Source organism: Leptodactylus fuscus, chromosome 3 (genome assembly GCF_031893055.1).
Source record: "Leptodactylus fuscus isolate aLepFus1 chromosome 3, aLepFus1.hap2, whole genome shotgun sequence".
NCBI lineage: Eukaryota > Metazoa > Chordata > Amphibia > Anura > Leptodactylidae > Leptodactylus > Leptodactylus fuscus.
In genome coordinates this window covers 193,851,620-193,878,669 of record NC_134267.1, presented here as the reverse complement: position 1 = coordinate 193,878,669, position 27,050 = coordinate 193,851,620, and the positions used below count along the sequence as shown (strand labels likewise).

The window sequence follows — 27,050 nt, the reverse complement described above, 5'->3', positions numbered from 1 at the left end:
AGTGTGCTTGCATGGTTTTATTGAAGAAATACATATTTGCGTGCCTTTTTTCTTAAACACCATTGGAATGGGCAGGTATACGATAAGCATATTTGGGATGTTAGCCCATCGAACACGCAGGGCAGTTTGTAAGTTAATAATCGGTGACTTTTTTCATATTTTTCTTCTCCGTCTTCCAAAACTCATAACTTTTTTATTTTTCTGTCGATATAACTAAGTGAGGGCTTATTCTTTGTGTGATGAGTTGTCTTTTCATGTTGCACCATATAATAATAGAATGTTTTCCTTAGCTTTTATTAACATTTTGGTGGTGTCCGTGTGAAAAAACCTCCACAATTCTATCATAATTTTTTGCATTTTGTTTTTGTGGCGCTCACTCTGCATTAAGAATGACACAGAAACTTTGTCTGGGGGGGTCATTACGATTACGGCGATACCATACGATACCATATGTATATTGGTTTTATTATGTTTTACCATATTTACAAATATAACGTCACTTTTTGAAAATGGACGATTTTCCTGTTGTCACCGTATTCTGACACCTTTAACTTTTTTATTGTTTTGTTGAGAGAGCTCTTTATTTTTGGAGATAGTTGTATTTTTTATTAGTACCAATGGTTGGTATGTATAAGTTTTTGATCACTTATTCATAAGGACATCTATGGCATTGTATGGGGGTCCATGTTACACCTCTGGGTGGTGGATTAGGCCATTGTCACAATAATGGGAAAAACTGCTATCAAGTGTATGCATTAACATCAGTGCAAATCCATGGACCTATTCACACAACCGTTCTTTGAACAGAACATGTGAATGGATGCAAAAAATAGGATATTTCCTACTTTTGGCTGTTTATACCAATTGTTTGTAAACTCAAGTCTATGAGGATATATGAAAGCAGATACCACAGGGATGCAAATGGCCATGCTGTTTTTCATAAAAATTTGCATCATGGCCATGTGAATATAGACTTAGTGTCCTAAATTGCCAGATATGTTCCCTTTACTATTACACTGTCTACCGATAAGTATTTAGACACCTGTGTTAGAATAGAAAAACAACATTTAGGGCTCGTTCACACGGAGTAAACGCACCGCGCATTGTGGCGCGTTTACGGCGAAAAAAACGCGGTGTACACGCGCCGTAAACGCGCCACAATGCGCGGCGCGTTTACTCCGTGTGAACGAGCCCTTATTTGTATCCAATATTTGGTAGACCCCAGCAGATGCTTCCTTACAGATGGTATTGATAGACAATACTCCTGGATGCCTGGTGAAACTCCTGGTGTATGTGAGCCATCGGTTGGGTGCGGTTTCTCTGCCCAGCACTCATCAGTCTCTATCTCCCAGTTTCAGGGCTCTGCCGACTCGGGGCACATCCAGACAATCACCATTCATCTCCCATTTTGTAATCTCTTAGGTCACCATCGATATTGGGTAATTCAGTTCACTTGCTATGTCCCTTAAGGATCGACCATTTCTCTAGTACCCCACAATTACCCCTTTCTCTAAATTGGACAACTCTGCACTTCATGGCATCTTGCATGCGACTAATGCCAATGCTGATTCCTATTTAACGGCAGAAGACATGACGTACATCACGACTGCAGATATCTTCATTTGAATGGGTGTCCAAATACTTATTGGTAGACAGTGTATAAGAGCATAAGGAATAAGAGATTGCACAAGTAGAAAAGATAAATCAGCCGGACATTTCTGAAATGAAATTTTACACTTCCTTACATTCTACAGTGTAACGCTAAGCGCTCAGAAACATGGTGATGCATAAAGCAGCCATATGAGTTATTTTCTCACCAACCTCTATGGACAGCTTCACATTTTCTATGCATTTACCTGTAAGAACATGCTTTACACATGTGCCATTCTGTATAATGTGAAGGATACAGCTAACACTTCCATGTGTACTTGGTTTATCTCGCCCCTTCTCCACATCATCTGACAGATTTGTCTACATGTGAATAATGGAAATTGCATCTCAATCCTAAATCATTTCGATTTACAATTCTATGGCCGCAGAGTTTGCAGCTGTTGTGTCACGCACACGTTTCAGCTGGTCTCTAGGAATAGTCATTGACGTTGCTTTATCTCACATAACATAATTGTCCCATTTATCAATGTGTCCACTAAATTTCAGTTTTCTTTTCCATCAACAATTGCCAAGATATACTTCAAGATTCACCTTGTGTGCCAAAAATATATCATCATACTGTCATTGTGTTCAGCTGCTTTAGAAATAACAAAAATTGCAGACTTTAAAGGGGTTGGCTACTTTCAGACCAATGTTGACAAACAAATGGTCAAACTTTTATCCTCTAGAAGTAACAGAATGAATGACAGCAAGCAGAGATCTAGAAAACCATGAAAAATTGATACAGAAAGTATATTGGAAAATTGTACATCTTTTTATTGTACATTTGTTTGTCAATATTGGTCTGAAACTGGCCAACCCCTTTAAGTGGAACACCAGACTTAAGATGAGTGCAATTAGCTTTCACCCAATGACCAGTACCAGTATCCATGTCTAGTACCTCTATGCATATCCATTTCGTGTTTCTGCAAAACACTGCAGAGCTAATGCTAAAACCAACCTTACAGGACCTTAAAGTGCTATTGCTAATGCTGTCACCCATTGTCAAGTAGCTATACCATATTCATGTCTAGTACCTGTACCCATGTCAAATTCCTGTTTCTACCGAACACTGCAGAGCTAATAGTAAAATGGATCTTATAGGACCTTAGTCTGTGAGGATGATGTCACCACAAGTACCGGAGGCTGCACCAACTACTGCTGATAGCATTGGGAGGTGGCTGTAGGGATTATGTAGAGGATCTGTAGACAAATTATGAGAGGCAGCGAGCAAGCAGAGAGGTATTTTGATAGAAGACTTGGGGAAGAAGAATGTGGGTTGCATGGGATTTTAAAGAATATGAGGTTACTTGGAAGTTCTTAGTAGTGTTGAGTGAGTAGAATTCGATCGAATATCTCGCTGGCATAGGAATGTGTGTAATTGGCCAAACACCAAGGGGTTAAACACATTGAATATTCAAAGCGTTTAACCCCTTGGTGTTCAGCCAATTATACGCATACCTATGCGTTCAATCGAATACTACTCACTCAGCACTAGTTCTTAGTAGTTCCTCCAGGCAGTAGATAGAGTCCTCCTTTTTTGACAGCAACCTGTGCTTCTTTTTTTTTTTTTTTTTAAAAGGTCAAATTTTAGTCATGTGACTTATTGAAGAAGGCGAAAAGCCAGATAAGGAAAGACATAGTAAGTAGACACCAATTGAGCTGATGGTCTTTCAGAAAACATAATGAGAAAAAAAAAAACAGAGTGGCCCTTTAAACATATTTTTATGGACTTTTTGAAGTTTTTTTTCACTGTTCATGTTATTTAAAAAATACTATTCATTAAGCCTAATCATAAACTTTCCTTTTCCACGGAAATCATTTTTAATTACTTTGGATTGGTTTGTAGACACTTTCCTAAATTTCCCTTGAGTCTTGTCTAGACTTACAGGTTTCTATGGCCCACATTTCCTCTATACTGCATATCTCTAAGCACTGATAACATCTGCCCAGGCAAGATGACCACCCCCATAACCCAGTACAGAAAATCTTATTAAAAAAACCTGTCATTGAATAAAAACAGATTAGACAAAACAAATATACAGCTGTGTTTTCTATTAGCAAAAATTATTTTTCGATCGAAATCTGCAAATATGTTATAGGTGCAACCAGAAAGTACAAGCTTAATTGGAAAGATAGGAATTGCAAAATAGCTATTTTCACTCTCCACTCTTCCATTCTGGAATTCAGAATGATAGATGTCAAATGGACAATTATTCATATAATTCGCAAAAGAACACTGTCCATTACACCTTGAATTTACGGTATTATTAGTCAAGCAAATCCATGAATTTCCTCCACCCCCTCAATGACGCCTTAGGCAAGTGACTATTCTACATACCCTTTATCTCTCTCCTGCAAACCTGGAGAGCGGAGAAATCCTAATTTCTTGCATCTTTCCTCTGACAATAGCTATAGAAATCCAGAAAAATATACTCTTTGAGATTACTCTTATGTAACATATGTAGGATGTTACTGGAATAAGTTTATAGCAGTGTTTCCATTGTTCCGTCTCCATGGTAGAAGCTGGCTGACCTTGGAGAACATGATCAACTGGATGTATATATAAATTATGAACAAGCACTTACCTCACTTGAGTGTTCACATCTTCACTAAATCAATGATAGAAAATGGCTCCATACTCACATGTCATCTGATAAGAGAGACAAGTAAGAAAACCCTGGTCAAATGCTGACATGGAGAACTTGTCTGTAACCTTCCGCAACCATGACATCTATTGTGGTACAGAGCTGAATGGGATTAAATGGGTTTTTTTTTAGAGGGTATCCATTTTCAGTGCACTCCGTTAAAGAGGTTTTTACCACAGACAGTACTGATGGTTCTGCTTCCCACAATGATGGGGTGGTGGACAATATGGCGTTCACCTGGTCATCCCCAGTCCTGCAGTTCTTAGTGGCCAAAGTGCTGCTTGCCAGATTGTCATGTATGGAGCTGTCTCATAGTCACACTGCCAACCCATATTGTACATTGTCTACGGGCAGAGGAGAGGAGAGGAGAGACACAAACTGGAGACACTTGGACATTTCTGTAGGGTTCTAGTTGATAGATGTAGGTACAGTGGAACAGCAACACTTGGTGATAAACAGTAAGGGTCAGTTCTCCAGGACCAACATGGCAACAGATGCTGTCCATCAGCTGGCACAGGAATGTAGCACCTGCCTCCTAAAACCATGTCACCATAAACCAGAGTCTGGCTATTGTCCATGTTCCAGCAATCACTACTATGTGAGGGGTGCTAATTTGCCTCCCTACCCCAAGCTGATCATGTATCATATGTACCAACTTACATGCACAAGATAAGGGGTAAGTGACTGATCTCTGGAGGTCTATCACTTAATGTCAAAATTTCATTCTCTATGCTGCTACTGAACATTGCTGAAAGTTAGTCCCTGGCAAGCTTTCAGCAGCTAACCCAATGCAATTACTTCCCATATGTCCCCAGTCTTAAAGAGGTCTTCTAGGAAAACACATTGATGTCTTCAACATCCTAACACCTTTAATGTTTATCTAGGGTCATGGTACTCAGCCACATTCACACTTACTCTGCAGATCAGTGTCGCTGGAGATTAGATTCAGACTAGGGATGACCTATCGAGAGCGAAGACTATCTCACTTCTTTTCTTATAAAGCCTCTCCCATCCATGGGTTATGTCTGTCATCTCTCCATTACCTGACTGTGACTGCGCTGCAGTAGAAAAGAAGGATGCTTATTTTATAAAGAGAAACACTAGAGTTTTCAGACAAGATTATGAAGTGTTCAGCTGTTTCATATTGGGGAAAATAAAGAGTTATTAAAGATACTGGGTCCTATATTATACTGCATTTAAGAGTCTTTGTTGGAAGTCAAAGACTAGATCAATATTTGGAGCAAATTGATTTTTTTTGTGTTGTCTGAGGAATAAAGAAGTGGTCTGGAGACTCCTTCTACAATGGAGGAGCTGAAAGAAGCTCTCAAATCTGTCTCAAGGAACAATTCTCCAGGATCAGGTACCTTACCATTCTAGGTTTATGGAAGGTATAGGGTTATAGTGCTGCCTTGGCTATTGGAGAATATCTGTGGATACTGGTGGACTCCCATTGTCAACGACGAAGTAGTGACCACTCTTATTTTAAAGAAGGGAAGAGACAGAGTCTTATAGACAATATCTCTTTTATATACAGACGAGAAATTGTTTGCAAAATAATTGTCAATAAGAGTTATGAGGGTGACTGAATCTATTGTTCATCTTGACCAAGGCAGGTTTATTCCAGGAAGAAAGACTCATACCGATCCTCATACATGTCAAGTTTCTGTACAAAATGGGTGATAAATATGAGTCTAATTGTTGATGTTCCTAATTCGAGTTTATTTCATATGCTATGGGACCACTGTATGATACATAAATATTGGATAGAAGTACATGATGAGATTGATGTCAAAATGAAGATAACTATATCTAGGTGGTTTGATATGACAGTTCTCCACTACTGAGTTTGGAGGGCGTTCTTCAAAGTGGTTGTATAATTAATTATTAGTTATACCCAAATTATTAATTATTAGAAAATAGTGTTCAGAGACCTACCTACAAATGGAATGGTGGAATTTGGTAATACAATTAGGACTTCTGAAAGAAATCTGATTCAGGAGCTCCTTTCAGGATGACGTATTATGGTTTTTTCCTGCCTGGTTTCTTGAGTTGCTTTTATGGCATTTGTATGGAATTGATTCTATGGAAACACTATCGTTATTATATATTTTTAAAAATTGCGATCTGTAGTTGATGTTATATATAAAAATATTAGGTCCTACCTATATAGAAAATAATATGTTACACGATGAGAAAAGAAGCATTTGAGATTTGGAATTTGATTGTATATCTCCTTCACCTTCTTGCCTAGTCCTATATGGGTATATCAGTGTTTCCCAACTTTTTTAAACTTAGGGCACCCCTGGAATAAAATAAAATTATGCAGGGCTCCCTTACCAAATAATTTTTTACAAATGACAGAAAATGTCCTAACGCCGGAGATAATGTTGCAAAGGTATGTGGTCATCTTCCCAACCAGAATGTTGCATCCCCCTGGTACATTTCCAAGGCACCGCTGATGGGGATCACTTTGATATATGTTAACCTTTGTTTTATTGCATATAGACATCTGGAAAATGTATGATTAAAGTTATTCTTACTAAAAATAAAATAAAAAATGATGCTTTAAAAATGTCACATTAGGCTAGACTCTCGTGACCTTGCTTAAGATGGTGGAGTCACGATGCAAGGAGCCTCCAAATAAAAACAGTTTTCTTAAGAGTTCAATCTGAATGTTAACCTTAATTTACACTTTAGTCATTTTAATTATATTTTAATAAATCAAATTTTCCCAGACAAATTCTTCAGTGGATTTCATTATTGCTTATAGTTACATGCAGTCATATTACATGTAAAGGTCACAGATACAAACAGTCACCCGGGGCATTTTCCACCAACATTTCATTTACAATTACAATTACGGGCCGTGTGACACCTGCTCAACCAGATTCTTAGTTGCCATTGAGACCATGACATTGGGATCAATATGCAAAAAATAACCAGATAACAATATATTTCCTTGCTCAACTAAGAAAATGCAGTAAAACTATTTTTAATAAAAGTATCATACCTAAGTGTTTGAGCATAATTTACAATGTGGGTTCAAGTGACTTTCCATGAATAGCCGGCTCCGAGTAGGATATGTTTCCATTTTATTAAACCTCTATCCACACCATGTCCAGACTATATAAAGGTATACTTTTGTAAACATACGCAATAAAGCAAAAGTAACAACCCCATCATTCTGCTCTTTGGCAGGGGTCAGACCCTTACAGATAAAGTATTGATGGACTATACTAAGATCAGGACATACATGTCTTACACCCAGAGAACCCCTTTACTTGCCATCATGGGGATTAGATATTGAACAGAAATTGAGTTTTATTGAAATATCCAATGTATAGCACATATCTGTGACTCATACTGTATCTGTAGTGACTTTGCGTTTATAGCATCAAAGGTACATTGGAACAAGCTACATCTCAAAGGAGATCAAGGCGGTTGTCCAGGATAAAATTATATTTCTACTCTAATGCCTGGTTCACATCTGCGTTTGGTAATCCATTCTGGAATTTCGCATGGGGATCCCCTAAACGGACTACAGACTTCATTGGCAAGCGGTGTGCAGTGAAAGCACATGGACCCCATAGACTATAATGGGGTCTGTGTATTTTCCGTGTGGTGTCCGCATGAGTCATGCAGACATGAAAGTAGACCATAAAGTATTTTTCTGTCCGTATGTTCCATGGGGACACTGTGCAGAAAGCACATGGACCTCATTATAGTCTATGGGATCCGTGTGCTTTCACTGCACACCACTTGCTAATGCGTTCAATAGTCCGTTCAGGGGGTCTCAAACAGATTACCAAATGCAGATGTGAACCGGGCATAAGCTAAACACCTCTCACCTACTTTACTTTTTTTTACAAAAAATTTATATTTACCCAGATCGTCTGGGGGAGGGGGCAGGTCATGTGACCGCCCCAGGCACATTTTCAGATATCTGGGGACTTTCCGTTTCCCTGTTTCTGGAAATGGAACATCTACTATACTAACCCCTCCCCACACCCCATCATACTTACCTTTCTTCCTATCTGGATCTTTTGGGCACTGATCACTTACTACAGGGGGGCCGGCTTCTCCTCTTCGTGACGTCTGCGCAATAGAGCCAGAGTGCCAGCATGCACTGTAGCTCCTGGCGTTTAGTTGGTGGGGAAGGGCTAGTAGTGGGCGAGTTAGGGAAAAAGGGTGTGAGGGGTGAGAGTAAGAGAGGGAGGTTGTGAGAGTCGGCTGGTAGTAAAGTGCATTGCATCATGGTAGCTGTAGGAAAACAGAACAAGAAGCTACACCACTTAAACAAATGCAAAAGATGCCAGGATCTCCCAGAGAAACCCAGAAATCACTCAAAATCCAGCTGTGGTATTTGGTAGCACTTATTAACATATTAATAGCACTAACTGATCTTATTAGATTTTTTTTTTTTTTTTTTTGCTCAAAAAACCCCTTTAAGTTAACCTAAGAAATAAAAATATACTCTAAAAGTTAAAAATACCAGCATTTTATTTTCAAAGACTGCAGAATTATTACTCCTACCCTTAAGAATGTCCACCTACTGGATTTGTCTCTTGCGTGCTTCTAAAGCTTTTCTAGTACAATGTTTACTTAAATTGAATATTGATCGGAAGAGGACGCTAAATAATCCTCCCTTTAGATAGGAAATCTATTAATGGGTGATCAACTAAGTGTATCCCCCACAGGCCCTGGCAATTGTTTAACTCCAGTAAATCAATGATACCATTAGTTTCCGCAGAAAACAAAGGCATTCACATACATGGCAGAGTCCTGAGATGATGATGTAGGTCTTTTCTACTTCTGTAAATACTGCTATAAATAATTAAAGGGTTCGGAAATTGCTAAATATACCATATACTAGAGTATAACACTGTGTTATGTCAGTCCAGGTAGCTGCAACGGGGCTAAGGGATAGCAGTAGGGAATCTCGCCCTGCACTACTCCCACTAGCTATCCCGGTCCCTGCCTCATGGGTGTGGGTCGGCTGTTCTCAGGCTAAGCCTGACCCCGACAGCTCCTCTCTCACTGATTCCGTAGGCCTAGAGGGAAGTGGGAGAAGGAATGCCCTATAAGACCTCTAGGGACTGGAGACTAAAGGGGGTCACCCCTAACGAACAAGTGAAGCTGCTACTGACAGGGACTGACAAGGGTGTGCGCTGACTAACAACACAAGCAGCACACAGGAAAAATGTGGGAAAGGATTCCCCCAAACCAATATGGGAAGGAACCTTACACTAGGAAACAAACACAGGGAAACTGAGTAGAAATCAAAGGATAAGGCAATTCACTCACACAGTCAATTATACACAGAGGGAGGATTGGTGAACACAGAAGGGAAAACACACAAACCAACTCGTTCACCCAAACCTCCCGAAAATCAACCACGGAACTTCCTCTATCCCAGAACACCACCTACTCCTCCTGCTAAGGCCTAGCTCTGTAAAAGCGACACTCAGCACAGAACCATGGGAGGCATGGGTTTAAATACAGAGTAGAGACCACTCCTCCCAGGTGCAAATGGGAGGACAGACTAATCAACCAGGAGATAAAGCTGCCTACCAGCAGTGCGCGCATGCAAGTCAGAAGGTGTGCACCAATACCCACGACAGGACAACCCCGCAGCGCCAGGATGCCACCCCAGACACTGCGCAGCCAAAAACTCCCCAGGTAAGAAAAATAGAAAGTAATGAACCTAAATACTCCTAACAGGATCCTCCCCTCAAGGAGAAGACTCCGGATTCTCTAGGAGCATCCTTCTTCGGGAACTCCTTGTGGAATTTCTCCATGAGTCTGGGAGCTGACACATCCGACTCCAGGACCCAAGAATTATCCTCAGGACCGTATCCCTTCCATGCCACCAGATACCATAGCTTCCCCCGAACATATTTGCTATCCAGAACTCGGGATATCTCATACTCCCCGGACTCAGAAACTGGTGGAACCTTAACTGGAGACGTTCCCTTCTTGGCCTTCTTTAACAAGGAGACATGGAATACCCGGTTTATCTTCCACCTTTTAGGTAGTTGCAGCTGCGCCGCCACTTCATTTACCATCTTGATGATCTTAAAAGGACCCACAAACCTGGGACCCAGCTTCTTGCTAGGAACCTTCAACCTGATATTCTTGGTGGACAACCAAACCATCTCACCAGGGAAGAACTGCAACTCTCCTCTCTTCCGATCCGCCTGGACCTTAGCCTGGTGCGACGCCCGCACCAGATTCTCTCGGATACGGGACCATACCCCTTGCAGCTTTTTAGAAAATAGCTCCTCCTCCGGAACTGGGGAAGAAATGGAAGAAAATACTCCGAAAACAGGATGTCTACCACCGGAGCAAAAAAAAGGTGTGGTACCTGTGGCATTGGAATCATGGTTGTTTAGGGAAAATTCTGCCAGGGGGAGAAAGGCAGCCCAATTATTCTGGTTCTCTCGAACAAAACACCTCAAAAACTGTTCCACATCCTGATTCTTCCTCTCTGTTTGTCCGTTAGACTCTGGGTGAAACCCGGAGGAAAACGACAGTGTAACTCCCAACCTGCTGCAAAAAGCCCGCCAGAATTTAGCCACAAATTGAGGTCCCCTGTCCGAAACGATCTCCTCAGGAAGACCATGCAACCTTACAATCTCTTTAATAAACGCCTCAGATAGTGTCTTGGCACATGGCAGCCTGGAAAACGGGATCAAATGGCACATTTTCGTGAAGCGGTCAACGACTACCCAAATGACCGTGAAACCCTTAGACACCGGAAGGCCCGTGATGAAATCCATAGACAGATGAGTCCAAGGTGCCTTAGGAGGTTCCAATGGATGTAGAAGACCGTGGGGACGGGTATGCGACGCCTTGGCTCTTGCACAGACCGAACAATTTTGAACAAACTGCAAGACCTCCTTACTCCACCCTGGCCACCAAAAATTCCTAGACACCAATCTCATGGTCTCTGAAACCCCCGGGTGACCAGCAAGAACCGACTCATGACACTCCCTCAGGAGACTTTGTCGGAGAGTAGTTGGGACAAAAAGCTTGTTTCTAGGTATCTTGGAAGGTGCAGCGTGTTGCGCTTCGATCAAGGCCTTCTCCAATTTCGCGCCCAATACTGCTACCACCACTCCATCCCCAAGAATAGTGGCAGGCGCCTCTCGTTCCTCCTCAGTCGACATATACCGGGATAAAGCATCAGCCTTAACATTCTTTGAACCCGGCACATAAGTCATGTTAAAATGGAACCGCGCAAAAAATAGAGCCCATCTGGCCTGCCGTGCATTTAATCTCTTCGCCGACCCAAGATAAATCAAATTCTTGTGGTCAGTAAATACCTGGACTGGCCTTCTGGCCCCCTCCAGGAAATGACGCCAATGTTCGAACGCTAGTTTTATTGCTAGTAGTTCCCTATCTCCGATGTCATAATTCCGTTCAGAGGCAGAGAATTTCTTAGAAAAGAAGGCACAGGGATGCGTACCCTCCTCGAACTCCTGAGAAAGTACTGCTCCCACCCCCACCGAGGAGGCATCCACCTCCACTCGGAAGGCCAACCTCTCATCCGGCTGTCTCAAAATGGGAGCGGACGAGAATCGCTTCTTCAGTTCTTCAAACGCAGCTAGCGCCTCTGGCGACCACTTAGCACAGTCAGCCCCCTTCTTAGTCAAGTCCGAGATAGGTTTCACAACCTCAGAAAATCCCTTGATAAACTGGCGATAATAGTTGGAGAACCCCAAGAACCGTTGGACCGCCTTTAGGTTCTCGGGTCGCGGCCACTCCAAGACTGCCCTGACCTTCTCAGGGTCCATCTCGAACCCCTTGTCTGATAGGATATAGCCAAGGAAACATAATTTATTGACCGCGAACACACATTTCTCCAGCTTAGCACTTAATTGGTTAACCCTCAGGAGATCTAAAACCTCTCTTACTCTCTCCCAATGAGTCTCCAAATCCGGGGTGTAAATGAGTATATCGTCCAGATAGACCACAACCCCCCTCCCTATGACGGCACTTAGTACATCATTAATAAAATTCTGAAAAAACGCAGGCGCATTGGTTAGACCGAAAGGCATCACAAGATTCTCAAAGTGTCCTAGGGGTGTGTTAAACGCTGTTTTCCACTCATCCCCCTTCTTGATTCTCAGCAAGTTATACGCCCCACATAAATCTATTTTACTAAACCAGCGGGCTCCCGTAATCTGGCTGAATAGATCCGAGATCAACGGAATGGGATAGGGATTCCGCACCGTGATTTTGTTAATCTCCCTAAAATCCAAACAAGGGCGCAACCCTCCATCTTTCTTCTTTACAAAGAAAAACCCCACTGCTACTGGGGACTTAGATGGGCGAATATGCCCCACCTCTAGACTCCCCTCAATATACTCTTTGAGCGCCTCCCTCTCCGGAATAGTGAGATTGTACAACCTTGTCTTGGGTAACACTGCATTAGGTATAAATTTAATCGAGCAATCATAGGTGCGATGTGGTGGTAATGTCTTGGCTGCCCTTTCCTCAAAGACCTCCCTGAACTCACATATTTCTTGAGGCAAATTGTCTATAGACAAAGACATAACGGATATGGGCAGACATCGACCATTACACCCCTGCCCCCAAGAAACTACTGACTCGGTCTCCCAGTTGATAATAGGGTTATGCTGCTTCAGCCAGGGCCACCCCAACACTACTTGTGCTGGTAACTTAGACAACAAGAACAAGTCAATCTCTTCCCTGTGGCCACCCACAATAAACTCCAAACCCTCCACCTGTTTGGAGATGACAGCTTGCTGTAGAGGGGTCTTTCAATAGCCCACACCGGTATCTGAGACTCCAAGACCAAAGGACTCACCCTTAATTGCTCACAAAACTCTGAGTCAATAAGGTTGACTGCCGAACCACAATCAACCAAAATCCGGCACTTCTGCCCATTTACCCATCCTTCAAGGGTCAACCCGGCAGTCTGAGTACAGGAAATATGCACACCTCCCTCCTTAGTAGGTTTTCTCCCTTTACCCTCAATAGACCTGGGGTTATTACTCTCCTTGGCGAACCATTCTCTGGAGGGGCATACCCTTGCTACATGTCCCATCCCTCCACACACAAAACAGCGTACTGTGCGGGACCCTTCACTCTTGGGTCTTCCACTTCGCACAGTGGCCCCAATCTGCATGGGTTGGTCCCCCGGGTCCTCTCTAAAAACAGAGAATTGAGGAGGGCTAAGCCCCCCAGGACTCTTGTCTCCACGCTCCCGGAGGCGCCGTCCAACTCTAATTGCCAGCTGCATGGCCTCATCTAGATCTCCCGGAACAGGGTGAGAAACTAGATGGTCTTTAACCTGGTCTGAGAGCCCTGTCTCAAACTGACTAAGTAGAGCGGGGTCATTCCAGTGTACTTCTGCTGCCCACCTACGAAACTCTGTGCAATATGTCTCTATAGCGTGATCCCCTTGCACCACACGTCGTAGGTTATACTCAGCCGTGCGTACCCTGTCTGGGTCGTCATACAGTAACCCCATTGTGGAGAAAAACGCCTCTACAGTTAGTAAGCAAGCTGAGTCGGCTGGTAACGAATGTGCCCAGATGAGGGGATCATCTCTCAAAGTAATAATAATCCCAACTCTCTGTACCTCAGAACCGGAGGAAAACGGCCGTAGCCGGAAATACAAAAGACAGTCCTTTTGAAATCGGAAAAAATCTGACCTCTTACCTTGGAAGGGTTCAGGTAAGCTGACTTTTGGCTCCAGAGGCCGACCCACAGGGGCGCTACTCACCTGCCTCTGTATGCCCTCCACCTGAGAGGCTGTGTGTTGAGCCAACTGCTGTACTTGAGATACGCCAGAAGCTTGGATGGCATCCATTCGTAGCTTAATCCCCTCCATCTCAGTGGAAATCTGCTGTACCGCCTGGTACAACTGTTTCAGGTCCGTCATAATGCAAACGAACCTTTTTTTTTTTTTTTTTTTTTTTTTTTTTACCGGCTGAGTGTACTGTTATGTCAGTCCAGGTAGCTGCAACGGGGCTAAGGAATAGCAGTAGGGAATCTCGCCCTGCACTACTCCCACTAGCTATCCCGGTCCCTGCCTCACGGGTGTGGGTCGGCTGTACTCAGGCTAAGCCTGACCCCGACAGCTCCTCTCTCACTGATTCCGTAGGCCTAGAGGGAAGTGGGAGAAGGAATGCCCTATAAGACCTCTAGGGACTGGAGACTAAAGGGGGTCACCCCTAACGAACAAGTGAAGCTGCTACTGACAGGGACTGACAAGGGTGTGCGCTGACTAACAACACAAGCAGCACACAGGAAAAATGTGGGAAAGGATTCCCCCAAACCAATATGGGAAGGAACCTTACACTAGGAAACAAACACAGGGAAACTGAGTAGAAATCAAAGGATAAGGCAATTCACTCACACAGTCAATTATACACAGAGGGGGGATTGGTGAACACAGAAGGGAAAACACACAAACCAACTCGTTCACCCAAACCTCCCAAAAACCAACCACGGAACTTCCTCTATCCAAGATAACCACCTACTCCTCCTGCTAAGGCCTAGCTCTGTAAAAGCGACACTCAGCACAGAACCATGGGAGGCATGGGTTTATATACAGAGTAGAGACCACTCCTCCCAGGTGCAAATGGGAGGACAGACTAATCAACCAGGAAATAAAAGCTGCCTACCAGCAGTGCGCACGTGCAAGTCAGAAGGTGTGCACCAATACTCACGACAGGACAACCCCGCAGCGCCAGGATGCCACCCCAGACACCGCGCAGCCAAAAACTCCCCAGGTAAGAAAAATAGAAAGTAATGAACCTAAATACTCCTAACACACTGCACATGTATCTCATTTAATGCTTTCTTTATCTGGCACTATCTTGTACTAGGATGAATAAATGTATAGGACTAGATCTTAGGACTATATAAAATATAAGTATTCCTATAATAAAAATTGCCTTGCCTCCAAACTGGGACTTCTTGGCTGCTCCAACACAACCCAATGTTCCATTCTTTGTTAGGGTCCATTCACATGGAGGAAGTTGGCGCGAATCAGCGCTGAATAAAAAGACTCCCATTGACTTCAATGGGTTCCATTTTCCATATGCAACCCATTGAAATCAATGGGAAAAAAGCCTCCCATTCATTTTAATGGTTTCCGCATGGAAAACGGAACCCATTGAAGTCAATGGGAGTCTTTTTTTTCAGCGCTGATTCTGACATAGACTCCACGTCAGAATCAGCGCCAACTTCCTCCATGTGAATGGTCCCTTAAGGGGAAGAGCAGCAGGACCATTGTTAAGTTGTTCCCCCTGAAAAAAATGATCATTAAAGTGATCACCTGGCTGTTACTAGCATTGCAAATGTTTTAGGCAGGTGCGGAAAAAATGCTGCAAAGTCAGAATGTTTTCAGAAATAGAAATGTTAATATTTTATTTTTTGTCAATTAACAAAATGAAGTGAATGAACAAAAGAGAAATCTAAATCCCATCAATATTTGGTGTGACATTTACCATTTGGAGCAGGAGTCCTAGAAAAGATGATATGACCCCTACAAAGCCCTGATCACAATATCATCCAGTCTGTCTGGGATTACATGGAGAGACAGAAGGATTCAGCAAGCCTACATTTACAGAAGACCTGTGGTTAGTTCTCCAAGATCATTGGAACAACCTTCCAGCCAAGTTCCAGCCAAAAACTATCTTCAAGTACCGAGAAGAATTGATGGAAAACAAAGAGTGGTCACACCGAATATTCATGGGATTTACAGTTATATTTTTTCTTTCTTTTTATTTTGTTAGTTGAGAAAAATAACCTTTTGTTTCTGAGAGCATTCTTCGTTTGCAGTATTACCCATACATGTCTAAACCATTTGCACAGGACTGTACTGTTCAAGCACGAAAAAATGTAAACCAGATACATATAAGCCAGATTCATCCTAATGAATATACAAAAGCTGAAATCTTATAAAATAGTCCATGTGAGGGATAAGGGTCAGACCCTCTTTTCTTACTATAACCAGCTCCGTTCATCTAGAAAGGTTTTCAACAAGAATTTGGAGGGTGTCTGTAGGAATTTGCTGCCATTTAGCCAACGGAGTGTTTGGGAAGTCAGATACTCGTGTAGTCATCGGCATTCCCATCACAATAATGGACAACATATTCTTTCACTCTACACATGACCTTGGATGTAGATGTAAAAGGGAATCATCTTTCAGGAATTCCCTAGTGTCATGTCTCAAGCATGTTTATACCTAGGCGTGCTAACAAGAAGATGAAGTATTAATAATATGAAAACAAATTCAATTTTGCGGTTTTCCAAGGCCAAAATTTGAGACCAGAGAAGTGGATAACACTACCCTTCATTGAAAATAAGGGCCAAACTCCACAGCGCTGGCCAAGCAAGTTTACAGTAAGCACAATGAATTTCTTGCCTTATCAGACTGCCAGATATCAAAATATTTCCAGTGCTCCAGAGTCCAGTGTTGGCATGGTTTACACCAGCGCAGACAACCCTTTACATTACGGTTTCTGACCCAAGACTTGTATTTAGCTACACGATTGTGGAAACCCATTGCTAGAAATGGATGAACCTCATGAGACTCATTTCATGAAAGTTCACAAGGTTTGCCTGCTGGTTTAATTTCAGAACCAGAAGGGGGGGGGGGGTATTGATGCTTATCTTCCCTCACCTGTCCTGAGCCCCTTGTGGCGTCCAGTGCTCTTCAGTCGTTGGTCATCTTCCAGTGTCCTAGATGATGTCACAGGTCTAATCACAGATCTCATCATTCCTCTGGGGCGCATGACATCACCCAGGAGACTGGAAGATAATCAAAGACATTGATGGAGTGCAGGATGCTGCAAGGTAATAGAGGAGAGGTGAGGGAAGACGAGTATCAGTGTTTATTATCTTTACACCTCCCCTGGGCCTCTGCTTATTACACTCTGGGGTGTGTGGTTTGTGAGTGGTGAACCCTATAAATCTTCTGAGATTTTTGGAATATTGAGAATGAACCCTATTTATGAACCAGTTCACTCATCTCTATCCATTACATGAAACTCCAAACATACAATTCATGCTGAGGTCACTTCCAGAGCCAGATCAGAACCTGCAGTCACTCATGTAGTCAGACTAGATACAAGGATAGGATGATTGAATTTTACACAAATGTTCACCATTGCAACTGTGAGTTTTCATGGCGGACTGCTTCATGTCTTAGCTGTTGTTATTACTACACTTATCCACTTCACTGTGATTACAGTTGGTGGGGCATATTGAGGGGATCAGAAATTTTGCAAACTGAATTGTACAACTACAGATGTCTCTCTATGGAGTGCTCATGATAGTGGCCTGAAAGGGGCCAAAGACTATGGATAGAGGATACATAGCTGATCGGCGAGGGATCAGAGAATGGGGGGTGTTTTCTCCCCATTGTGAATTGAATGTATGCATATGTGTGTGCAGGACTGGACACATCCGCACTCCAATTCACTTCAATGTGAGTGCTGGAGCTAGCCATGTTTTGGCTATCTCTGATGTTCCCATTGAAGGGACTAGGAGACCGGATGCATCCCATTTAGCAAGAGGTACGTCAATATTCAGACTGGTTGCCGTCAAGGAGGGAAACACCCTTAGTTCTCAGTGCAGGTGTAGGTCTCAGCAGTAAGATCCCCACCGACCAGCTATTTATCCTCTATCCATAGGCTAGAGGATAAATACTCAAAGTGGCATAACCCCTTTAATTTTGTGTCCAAAACACCTAAACTTAATAACTTGGCTATAACTATACAACCATATGGTGGACCTTGTAAAATTGGAAATATCTGTTCATAATATAGTGAATAACACTGTAGTCTCCAGCTGGCTGAATTTTATTCAGTCTTTCTCATAAAATGCAACAAAAAGGCTAAATCGAGTCTTTATTCTTTAAGGAGATGTCATAGTGTGTATCACATACATCACAACTATTAGGAAAAGGGCAGACCTAATAAGTCAAGCACTTCTTACAGCCGGCATTTCAGTGAAGACACATGAGATATGCCATGACATGAGTTTCTTGGAGTCCAAGTGACCTGATTGATATATTAAATTGTAATGGATCAGAATAAGATGACATAGTAATTGCTACTGTATACTGCCAAGTCACACACAGAGGAAGAGTGCCAAGCATGAGAGAGTCTTATGTCAGCACTGGAAGGTCAATCCTATACCAAGGAATACATATCCATCCAATTTATTTCCCTGGTCTCTGGCCTCTACAAGGAATGATCTTATATCCACAAGGCGTCGTGCATACTCCTATTTATTTCCTTATTATCTCACATTTCACTGTCTTCTTGACTTCTGAGTGTCAGGTAAATTATGCATCAAGAGAAGATTCATAGTATCTGTGCAATGCTACCATTAGGATATATTCTTCATATGTGTCACTTGCTGCCAGTAGGACACAACCAGTAAGCGGTAATGGAGATCCTACGTTACATCTCCGTTAATTGGATATGATAAATACTATTCTGCTTCCTTTTCAAGTTTCATTAAAGCTTGAATGATAGATGTAACAAACATATTCGGCGTTTGCTCCTGGAAAGCTCCCAGGGTGTATGGCAAGGGTTATCTTAGGGACCAAAGGATATTCTTTAGACGTATGCCTGGGTGCTATGCAGGGAGTATCTTTATATGGGGTAGAGAGTGCAGTCATATCAGGGTCTAGCAGCGTTAGGGAGAGAGGAGGGTGGAGGGTAAACGCTACACTATAGTTGTGGGTCCTGCTACCAATTTTACATTAGGGCCCAGGAGCTTCATGTTGTGCCTCTCCTGGTAATATAATGACATAACAAAGAGGCACCCTCCTTATAATAAAATTGGTGCAACTTTTAGATTCCCTTGTGCTAAGAAAGCAATGTACAAATTTGTGTAAAAATCTACCCAAATTCTGCATAAATTTTGTTAAATACATCAGTTTGCAAATATTTGCCCAAACTTTGCTAATGACACAATGTGCAACTTATGGACCACATTAGCCTAGGGGTTGCATGGTGATTTTGGCAGTGATTCTTGTCGCTCAATCAAAGATCATCACGTCGTCCCTGCAATTCCTTCACCAAAGTAGGTGACTGGAGTTATATTGTACCCCAGAAAGTTCTGTGACTGTAACTTCTAATAGCAATAAATGCCGCAATTCTCAATCGGCTCAATTTGCAACTACATTGTTGGAGGAGTTGTGGAGTCACGCCAAAAGCCACCATGAAGCCTTAACCTAAAAGTAGAGTATATGGGACGAAAATCTCCCATTATAAGTTTTCTGCTGTATCCTTATTAAAATTATAGCTTTACTACAATTTTTTCTAACATTACTTGTAAATTTGCAATACTACAGATAAAGTTGAGACAAATTACTAACAATCTGAATCTTCACAGTTGTCTTCCATGCTAGTTGTAGTCATGGTGTAGACAAAGAACAGTTCTATAACAATTTCAGCTCTGCTTCATCAGTATACCATTGTCATATATCCTAGAGGGCTTCAGTCATACTGTACCTTATTGCTTGTGATGACGCCTCTAGCTTGCTGTTTGGTTGCTATCCATGGTGCTAGATCTTGTATGTATGTAAATATCACAGACTCCAGAGGAGATGTGAAACACTTGTATAAACTTCTGCTTTATATAACCAAGAGAGACAAGAGAGATTTACTAAGCTAAATTCACATGAATTCTGGTTATTGTGCACCAAGAAAACTGGCGTACATGTTGTGCACCATATTTACGTCTTGTTTTAGACACATTTTACTCTTCACTCTACAACAGACGAAGCAAAGTAGGCCAAGCAATCTTTTGTCTGCCGGATCTTTATTTACACTGCCTAGATATTAAACAGAATTATTAAATCTGCTCATTGTATTTTTGCTGCGTTAAGAATAAAATCTTGCCGAATAATGGAATATCCTCTATGAAGGAATCATAGACGCTTTAGGCAGCCTCTGAGAGCAAAAACGGGTTCTATTTTCTAACTCAATATACATCAAAAGTCAGTAATAGAAATACATATGGATGTAAGCACTGGTAAACAAAGAGCTATGAAAAATGTGATTCTAATATATATATATATATATATATATATATATATATATATATGTACTGTATACCCTGCTACATCAGCCTGCTATAGGTGCCGTATTCACATCTCTCTATGTATAAATCTATTTATTCTCTCATAGGTAATTGGAAGGTTTCCAGTGTGACAAGCACAAAGCACTGAATATATCGGCCTGTTATTTAATGATCAGATGTGTGTATATAGTTTATTAATCACATCTTTTATATACATATCCATCTATGTTTGTCAATTACCTAGCTTGTTTCCCCCGAAATTTCCTTATGAGACAATTCTTAAATGACTCTATTATATTAGTGACAACTGACAACCTAGCCAATAAAATAAGTGCGAATGTTTTCAAACTATTGCAGGTAAATTGAAGTTGTCACATTTTGTGATGCCTAGACTGGTAAGGGTTAAAAATCCTCCTGCTCACCAAAGATATAGGGCTCTGCAAGCCTAATGGATCCAAAAGTCATTTTTCAATCCAAAAGACAGCCTGAGAAGAGGAAGTGAAGTTCAATATCTTAGTCCCAGAAAACCCCTTTAATACAGGGAAGCCCGCTGTTTAGGGACTTTATCTCTTGAGTGGCTACAAAGGCCGGCACTTGCTCTGGAGGATTTGTCTTGTCCTGTCTTGCATTACGTAAAGAGGCCTTTGATTTGAAATGGCATTTTGTAATACTTAATTTCCCCTCTGGAGGCGCTGCAGGAATTTTGAACACTTTCTGCCTGGTTTTCCAAGAGATAACTGATGATCTATGGGGATCCCAGCAGGAAGACATTTTATGATTATGGGGCTCTTCAAGTAGACTAACCAAAGCAGAAGCCATGATCTGTTAGCAGCACTCAGTTGCCAGGTTAGGGTATGCCCACACAGCAGAAATGTAATAGGAATGTGAGCTCCACCTCCACCTCTACCATTTGCTTTTCTGTTGGAATTTGGTGCTAATTTTGAGGTGTCATCTGTCTTAAGATCAGTTCAGAAGTCCACCTTGTGAACATACTCTTATGATCTGTTTTCCTTAGGGCCACATTATTTTGCATTATCATAACTAAGTGATCCCTTATGCAGTATACTGTAATACAGTCTCATATTTGCGTCAGAGATACACTACAGCTTCTTTTAATCATTTGGGACCAAAAGGTCGACCATAGAAAACTGCTAATATTCATGTATGTCAGCAATGAGTAGTAGGAGAATTTCAGTTTGTACTGACACCAGCACGGGAGACTGGGAGAATAATTATTGGCTGATAAGCTAAGTAGAACCTATTATATGAAGCTCCATACATGTGATGGGGATCACACATGAGCTGACAGATCCAGCACAGAATCTGCGCCATTACATGGTTAATAGATATACCCCCCCCTTGTGAGGAGTGAATGCGATTTTCCAATTATTCTGTACTGGTTAGGTAACCTGTGATGCTTCGGAGGAAGGATGACCGGCCATGACTGAACTTGTAGATGAATTCCAGCCTAAAAATTCCATCTAGATGATTATTTTCTTCTAATGATCTTGTTACAATCTGAAGACATTTATTCCATTTTCTGTACAACTATCCAGCTCATTACTGAACATGCTGGTTCTTTATTACATCACTTACATTACAAATTATTTCATGTTTCAAGGTATTACTACTCAGGTTGGTAGAGGCTTGACTTATTGATATCTATTGACTAGCTTAGACTTCTCCATTGGCTGAGAGACACCCAGAAGAGACACCACTAGACATCATAGATGTGCCTAAAGAAGACCTTTCACCACTTTTCAAGATCTTCGCATCTGTTAATAAGCACTGCTCTACTAATTCCAGCACAGTTGGAGTTTTGTCCCCCCACCCCAAGGTTCTCAAGCAACAAGTGCAGACAGTTTTGGTGCCTAATGTGCTATTTAGTCTCTGTAATGTCAAGAGGGTGGTGTCAGGCAGGGGGTGTGACTCAGAGCTCCAATCAGAGGCAGCCAGTGTCAGAGCTCAGAATCACATCCCTTGTCTGCTCCTGCCTGACACCGCCCTCCTGACAGTACAGAGACTGAATATCATATCAGGCACCAAAACTAACTTATTAATTGTTGTGAAGAGCTGGACTTGTTGAGGTTGGTGGATGGTCCTCTTTAAGGCTGGATGAAGCAAGAGGGGGGTGATAAGCCGTAAGAAGGAGTATGGACTTTAAATAAAGTGGACTGTGAACGTGTGTGTGGTGATGGCACCATAGGTTATAACAAATCTCCACATGACTATTTTGTAACAACTTACCTATGGACACCAATAGGGACAATCTTTTTGACATGTAGAGATAGCAATGACATGTGATAGTAGTGAATTTCAGTGGGGCAACTTTTGCTAAAGGGAAGGTCGCTGCATTGTGTCACCCTTTACAGAGGGATTTCTTATCTTTTTAGAGCCATTACATTGGGTTATATGTTTGAGCATTGTAGCAAGTCAGCAGACCCACAGATTCCAATATATGATGTTATTGATATAACCTTTGAAAGGGTATTCTTATTTAATCCACAGTATATGCCATAAGTGTCCCAAAGATGCAGGTCCCACATCTGAGACCCCCATCTATCTAAAACAAAACCTGTTAATCACTATTTCCAAGTTTCCAAGGCTTTCCGATCCAGCGACCATTTTGCAGAGGTCCCATATTATGATTTTATTGTCTTGAAGTGAAAACATGCCAGTCAGCAGTTATACTGACATGTGCAGCACATCACCAGCATGGATCTCAGTGCGGGGTTTAATAGGTGGGCATTATTGGTCTTTTTTATTTTTTTAATGTTTCCTGCAGCTAGTTTATTTTCCTGAGTTCTCGGGCAAATCCGTTTAACTACAGTATAATAATCCATGGCTATTACTTACCATTTATTAGTCTGAAATATGCGAGCTCCAAGTCGAGAAACTAATTAACTGAGAATTTTCCAGATTCATCTGCCACATTTATTTTTATTTCAGGAAACCAATCCAACAAATTGCTTAGTATATCATACAGACGGAAAAGGAATTGAGAAATGCATTAAATGCGTGTACTGTAAAACTAAGAGAAAGGTTTATATACTGATTATATATCCCACTGAATATTGTGTGAAGCTATATTCCTACAGTATATGGTGGCATTGGTCTGGCCGTTTGTAGGGTGTAGCTTTCTGCCACATCATTACATCTGTGTGTGAATATATACTTATATGTCTGCATTTAAAGGGGTTGTCCACTTTCAGACCAATATTGAGAAACAAATGTCATTGTTTGTACAAAAAAAAGATGAACAATTTTGCAATATACTTTCTGTATCAATTCCTCACGGTTTTCTAGATTTCAGCTTGCTGTCATTCATTCTGTTACTTCTAGTGGATAGAACTCTGATCATGGTCATGTGATTTCCGGTCCATGGTCATGTGATTTACGATCCACGGTCATGTGATGAGGACACAGGTGCACAGCTGATTACCAGGCTGATGTCTGATTATTGTGCTGTGACTATAACGAGAGGCACCTGTGTACATCACATGACCATGGACCATAAATCACATGACCATGAACTGTAAATCACATGACCGTGGTCAGAGTTTTATCCACTAGAAGTAACAGAATGAATGACAGCGAGCTGAGATCTAGAAAACTGTGAGGAATTGATACAGAAAGTATATTGGAAAATTATTCAACTTTTTATTATACAAACCAAAACATTTGTCTCTCAATATTAGTCTGAAAGTGGGCAACCCCTTTAATGTATATAGGCCGTCCAAATTTTTCATGGATGACATACGTATCTATTCATTTTATGGTTTTCATTCAGTGTCTTTTCTGTCACGTGGGTTCAAAAAAATTGCAGTACACTTTTTTTTTTCACTAATGCAGATGCATCACATTAATATGGATGTCTGACAAAAAAAAACATATGTCATTTGTGGGCCTAGAGACATAGAAAGTATATGAAATGGGAAAAAAAATAGTGATGGGAAAAAAGGGTTAAGCATGGACAGGACGGTTCGTGAATATCACAGACATTACATATCTGTAACGCTAGGTTCACACTAGCATTCAGATCTCCGTTCTCAGCTTTCCACCTTCTGCATGCAGAAGACGGAAATCTGTCATACCAGGTCCGGCCGTGAGTGGCGATGAGCGTTTTATGCTCTCCGCCGCAAAACCGTTTTTTTTTAAATCGGACACATAGTACTGCATGTCCGACTCTGTGTCTGGTTTAAAAAAACGGTTTTGCGGCAGAGAGCGGACATCACAGCCGGACATCTTTCAAACCCATTCAAATGAATGGGTATGAAAGAGTCCTGCAGGTTTCTGTCTCCTGCCTCAGTTTTGTGCAGGAAACAGAGACCGGGCGCAGTTGTATACGAGCCCTAAACTGTGGACATGTGAATACTGCTTTAGGGGCCATTCACACAGCAGAAAATGATGTGGAATTTGGTGTGGAATTTTCCATGTTGAAATTAAAGCCTCCATTGATTTCAATAGGTTCTGCTAGCTTTTTTTTCCCACTAGTGAAAATGTCCGCTAATGGAAATAAAAGCTAGCAGAACCAATTGAAATCAATGGGAGGCTTTATTTTCAGCAATGGAAAATTCCACACCAAATTCCTCACCATTTTCCTCCACTTGAAGTGACCATCCCCAACTAGTAAATGCTTCAGTTCTATGTCCTACATTGAGTACATGTGTATGGACAACCTTCCTGGTATTCCCAATGGAAACTTTACAGCCTGTTTTCTATTAAAAGGAAGTTTGATAGATTAATAAAGTATGTTACAAAAATGTTCACCCCACCCCCAACCCACCCGACACAATAGCAAAAAACAAAAAAGACAAGGAAATAGGAAATACTTTAAAGTGAACCTGTCATTTCAATTAACTTTTCAGACAATATATATATGATTTTGGGGGTTTTAGCACAATGGAAATACATATAATAGACGCATTGATCATTTTGTGACCTGTGTTTTATTTCAATAGTTGTGACTTGGCAGCCATGTATGGACCTGCGGACAAACACGGGGGTGACAGCATCCATGACACATCCACCAGCAACCTGGGCAGTTCTATCACAGCGTGCAGGAAGGTAATGTAAACCTGTTTTTCATTCATGTGTTGAAAGGTTTTCTAATTTGATGTAAAGTTTTTTTTTTCATTTTATGATTATGCTTTTTCAATGTATTAATCCATTCTTAAAGAGGAGCTTTCATGTCTTCAGAGTTGTGCAGTATTACATACTGCTAGGTAACTGACAGCGCGCTGAATTTAGTCACTGACACTAGACGTTGCTAGGGTGTAATTCCTACCTTTCTGACAGTGGAAGGATATCTGTGATGAAACTAACAGCACCGATATCTCTACCACCGGGCACAAACTGGGAAAGTTAGCAGTGCGCTGAATTCAGCCTGAGAGTTCTTTTGGACTTTATGGCCCAGGTTTATTAATAAACTGTGGAAATATAGACAGGAAATCTGAACATACACCAGATTTATCACAGTGCCCGATGTAGGATGACAAATATGGTGTATTTTTATATTGTCTAGAGCTCTGAATCACACCCTCTCACCTGTTCCTGCCTGAGACCACCAACTTGATGACAGAGTGACTTATCTTTATATTCAGCACCAAAACTAACTGCACATATTGCTCAGGAAGAATGGGGACTACAGAAAAAAATCCCACTATATCATATAATCAGTGGAGCGGCGACTCCTGAAGGATGCAAAGAAATGGAGTTGATGAAGGTGGTGAAAAGTCCTCTTTAAAATAACCACCCATGACCCTTAAGTTAAGTTCACACGCAATTATGCGTGTGAATAATTCAGGGCGGCTGCCACGATGGGATGCCGGTGCAATGCATGGCATCCCTCGTGGCTCTCTGCTTCGGAGTAGGCTCAAATGAATGGGGAGGGTGGTGTCGGGAGGCGGATGCGCGGCTGAATCATCCGTGGTGTCCGCCTGAAGAAAGGGTATGTTGCTTCTTTTTTCCATGAGCGGCATGTTGCCGCTCACGGAAAGAAGTAGCCTGGTGGTCTACATAGACCACCATTGTGAGAATCCACCATGACGTGGATTCAGCGCCATAATCCGCCCCCTCTTTGCCTGCGTGAATAAGCCCTTAGGTTGTTTTTTTTTCTTGCTACACAAAACATAGCGCAGGAAAAAAATGCAGCATTTCACAGTATCAGCAAAGTGACTGAGAGTCTGGCTAGTCCCATCCACACGCTGAATAAAAAAAAACACTAAAGAAAAGCTGTAGCAAAAACGCTCGTTGCATGTCAATATTACTTGCAGAAACGCTTGCGTTTTCCCTATAAAAGAAGGAAAACTGCGGAAAAAACCCAATGCGTTTCCTCTTTTTATATTTTTTGTAGCGTTTCTTAGCTTTGTTCAATAACATAGGGCCTTGGTCTAGATGCCATGTCTTCCCTCTGCCTTAGCCCCCTTGTAGATGACCGTGTTTTAGATCAGTGCGTTTTCCCAGATAGCACACTGGCCCATTCATGTATATAGGCCTGTATACATGACCATGAATTACATTATCCTGTGTGCGGGACGACAGTCTGGGCCAAAAATATGGAACAGGTCCTATTCCTGTCCAATTTTGGGCCCCTGCTATTCATTGAATGAAAGGGACCGCAAAAGTACAACTGGTGCATGGGCGGCACATGGTTGACATCCGTGTGACCCC

General features: G+C 41.8%; 1 protein-coding gene across 1 annotated transcript in view; it reads left to right on the top strand.

The window, feature by feature from the left end:
- Positions 1 to 27,050, top strand: part of SPHKAP (SPHK1 interactor, AKAP domain containing) — a 182,966-nt gene that overhangs the window by 66,737 nt on the left and 89,179 nt on the right. Inside the window, exon 2 of the mRNA XM_075269002.1 lies at positions 25,340 to 25,445. Within this exon, the coding sequence (XP_075125103.1) occupies positions 25,340 to 25,445 (106 nt within the window). The remainder of the gene's footprint in view (positions 1 to 25,339; positions 25,446 to 27,050) is intronic.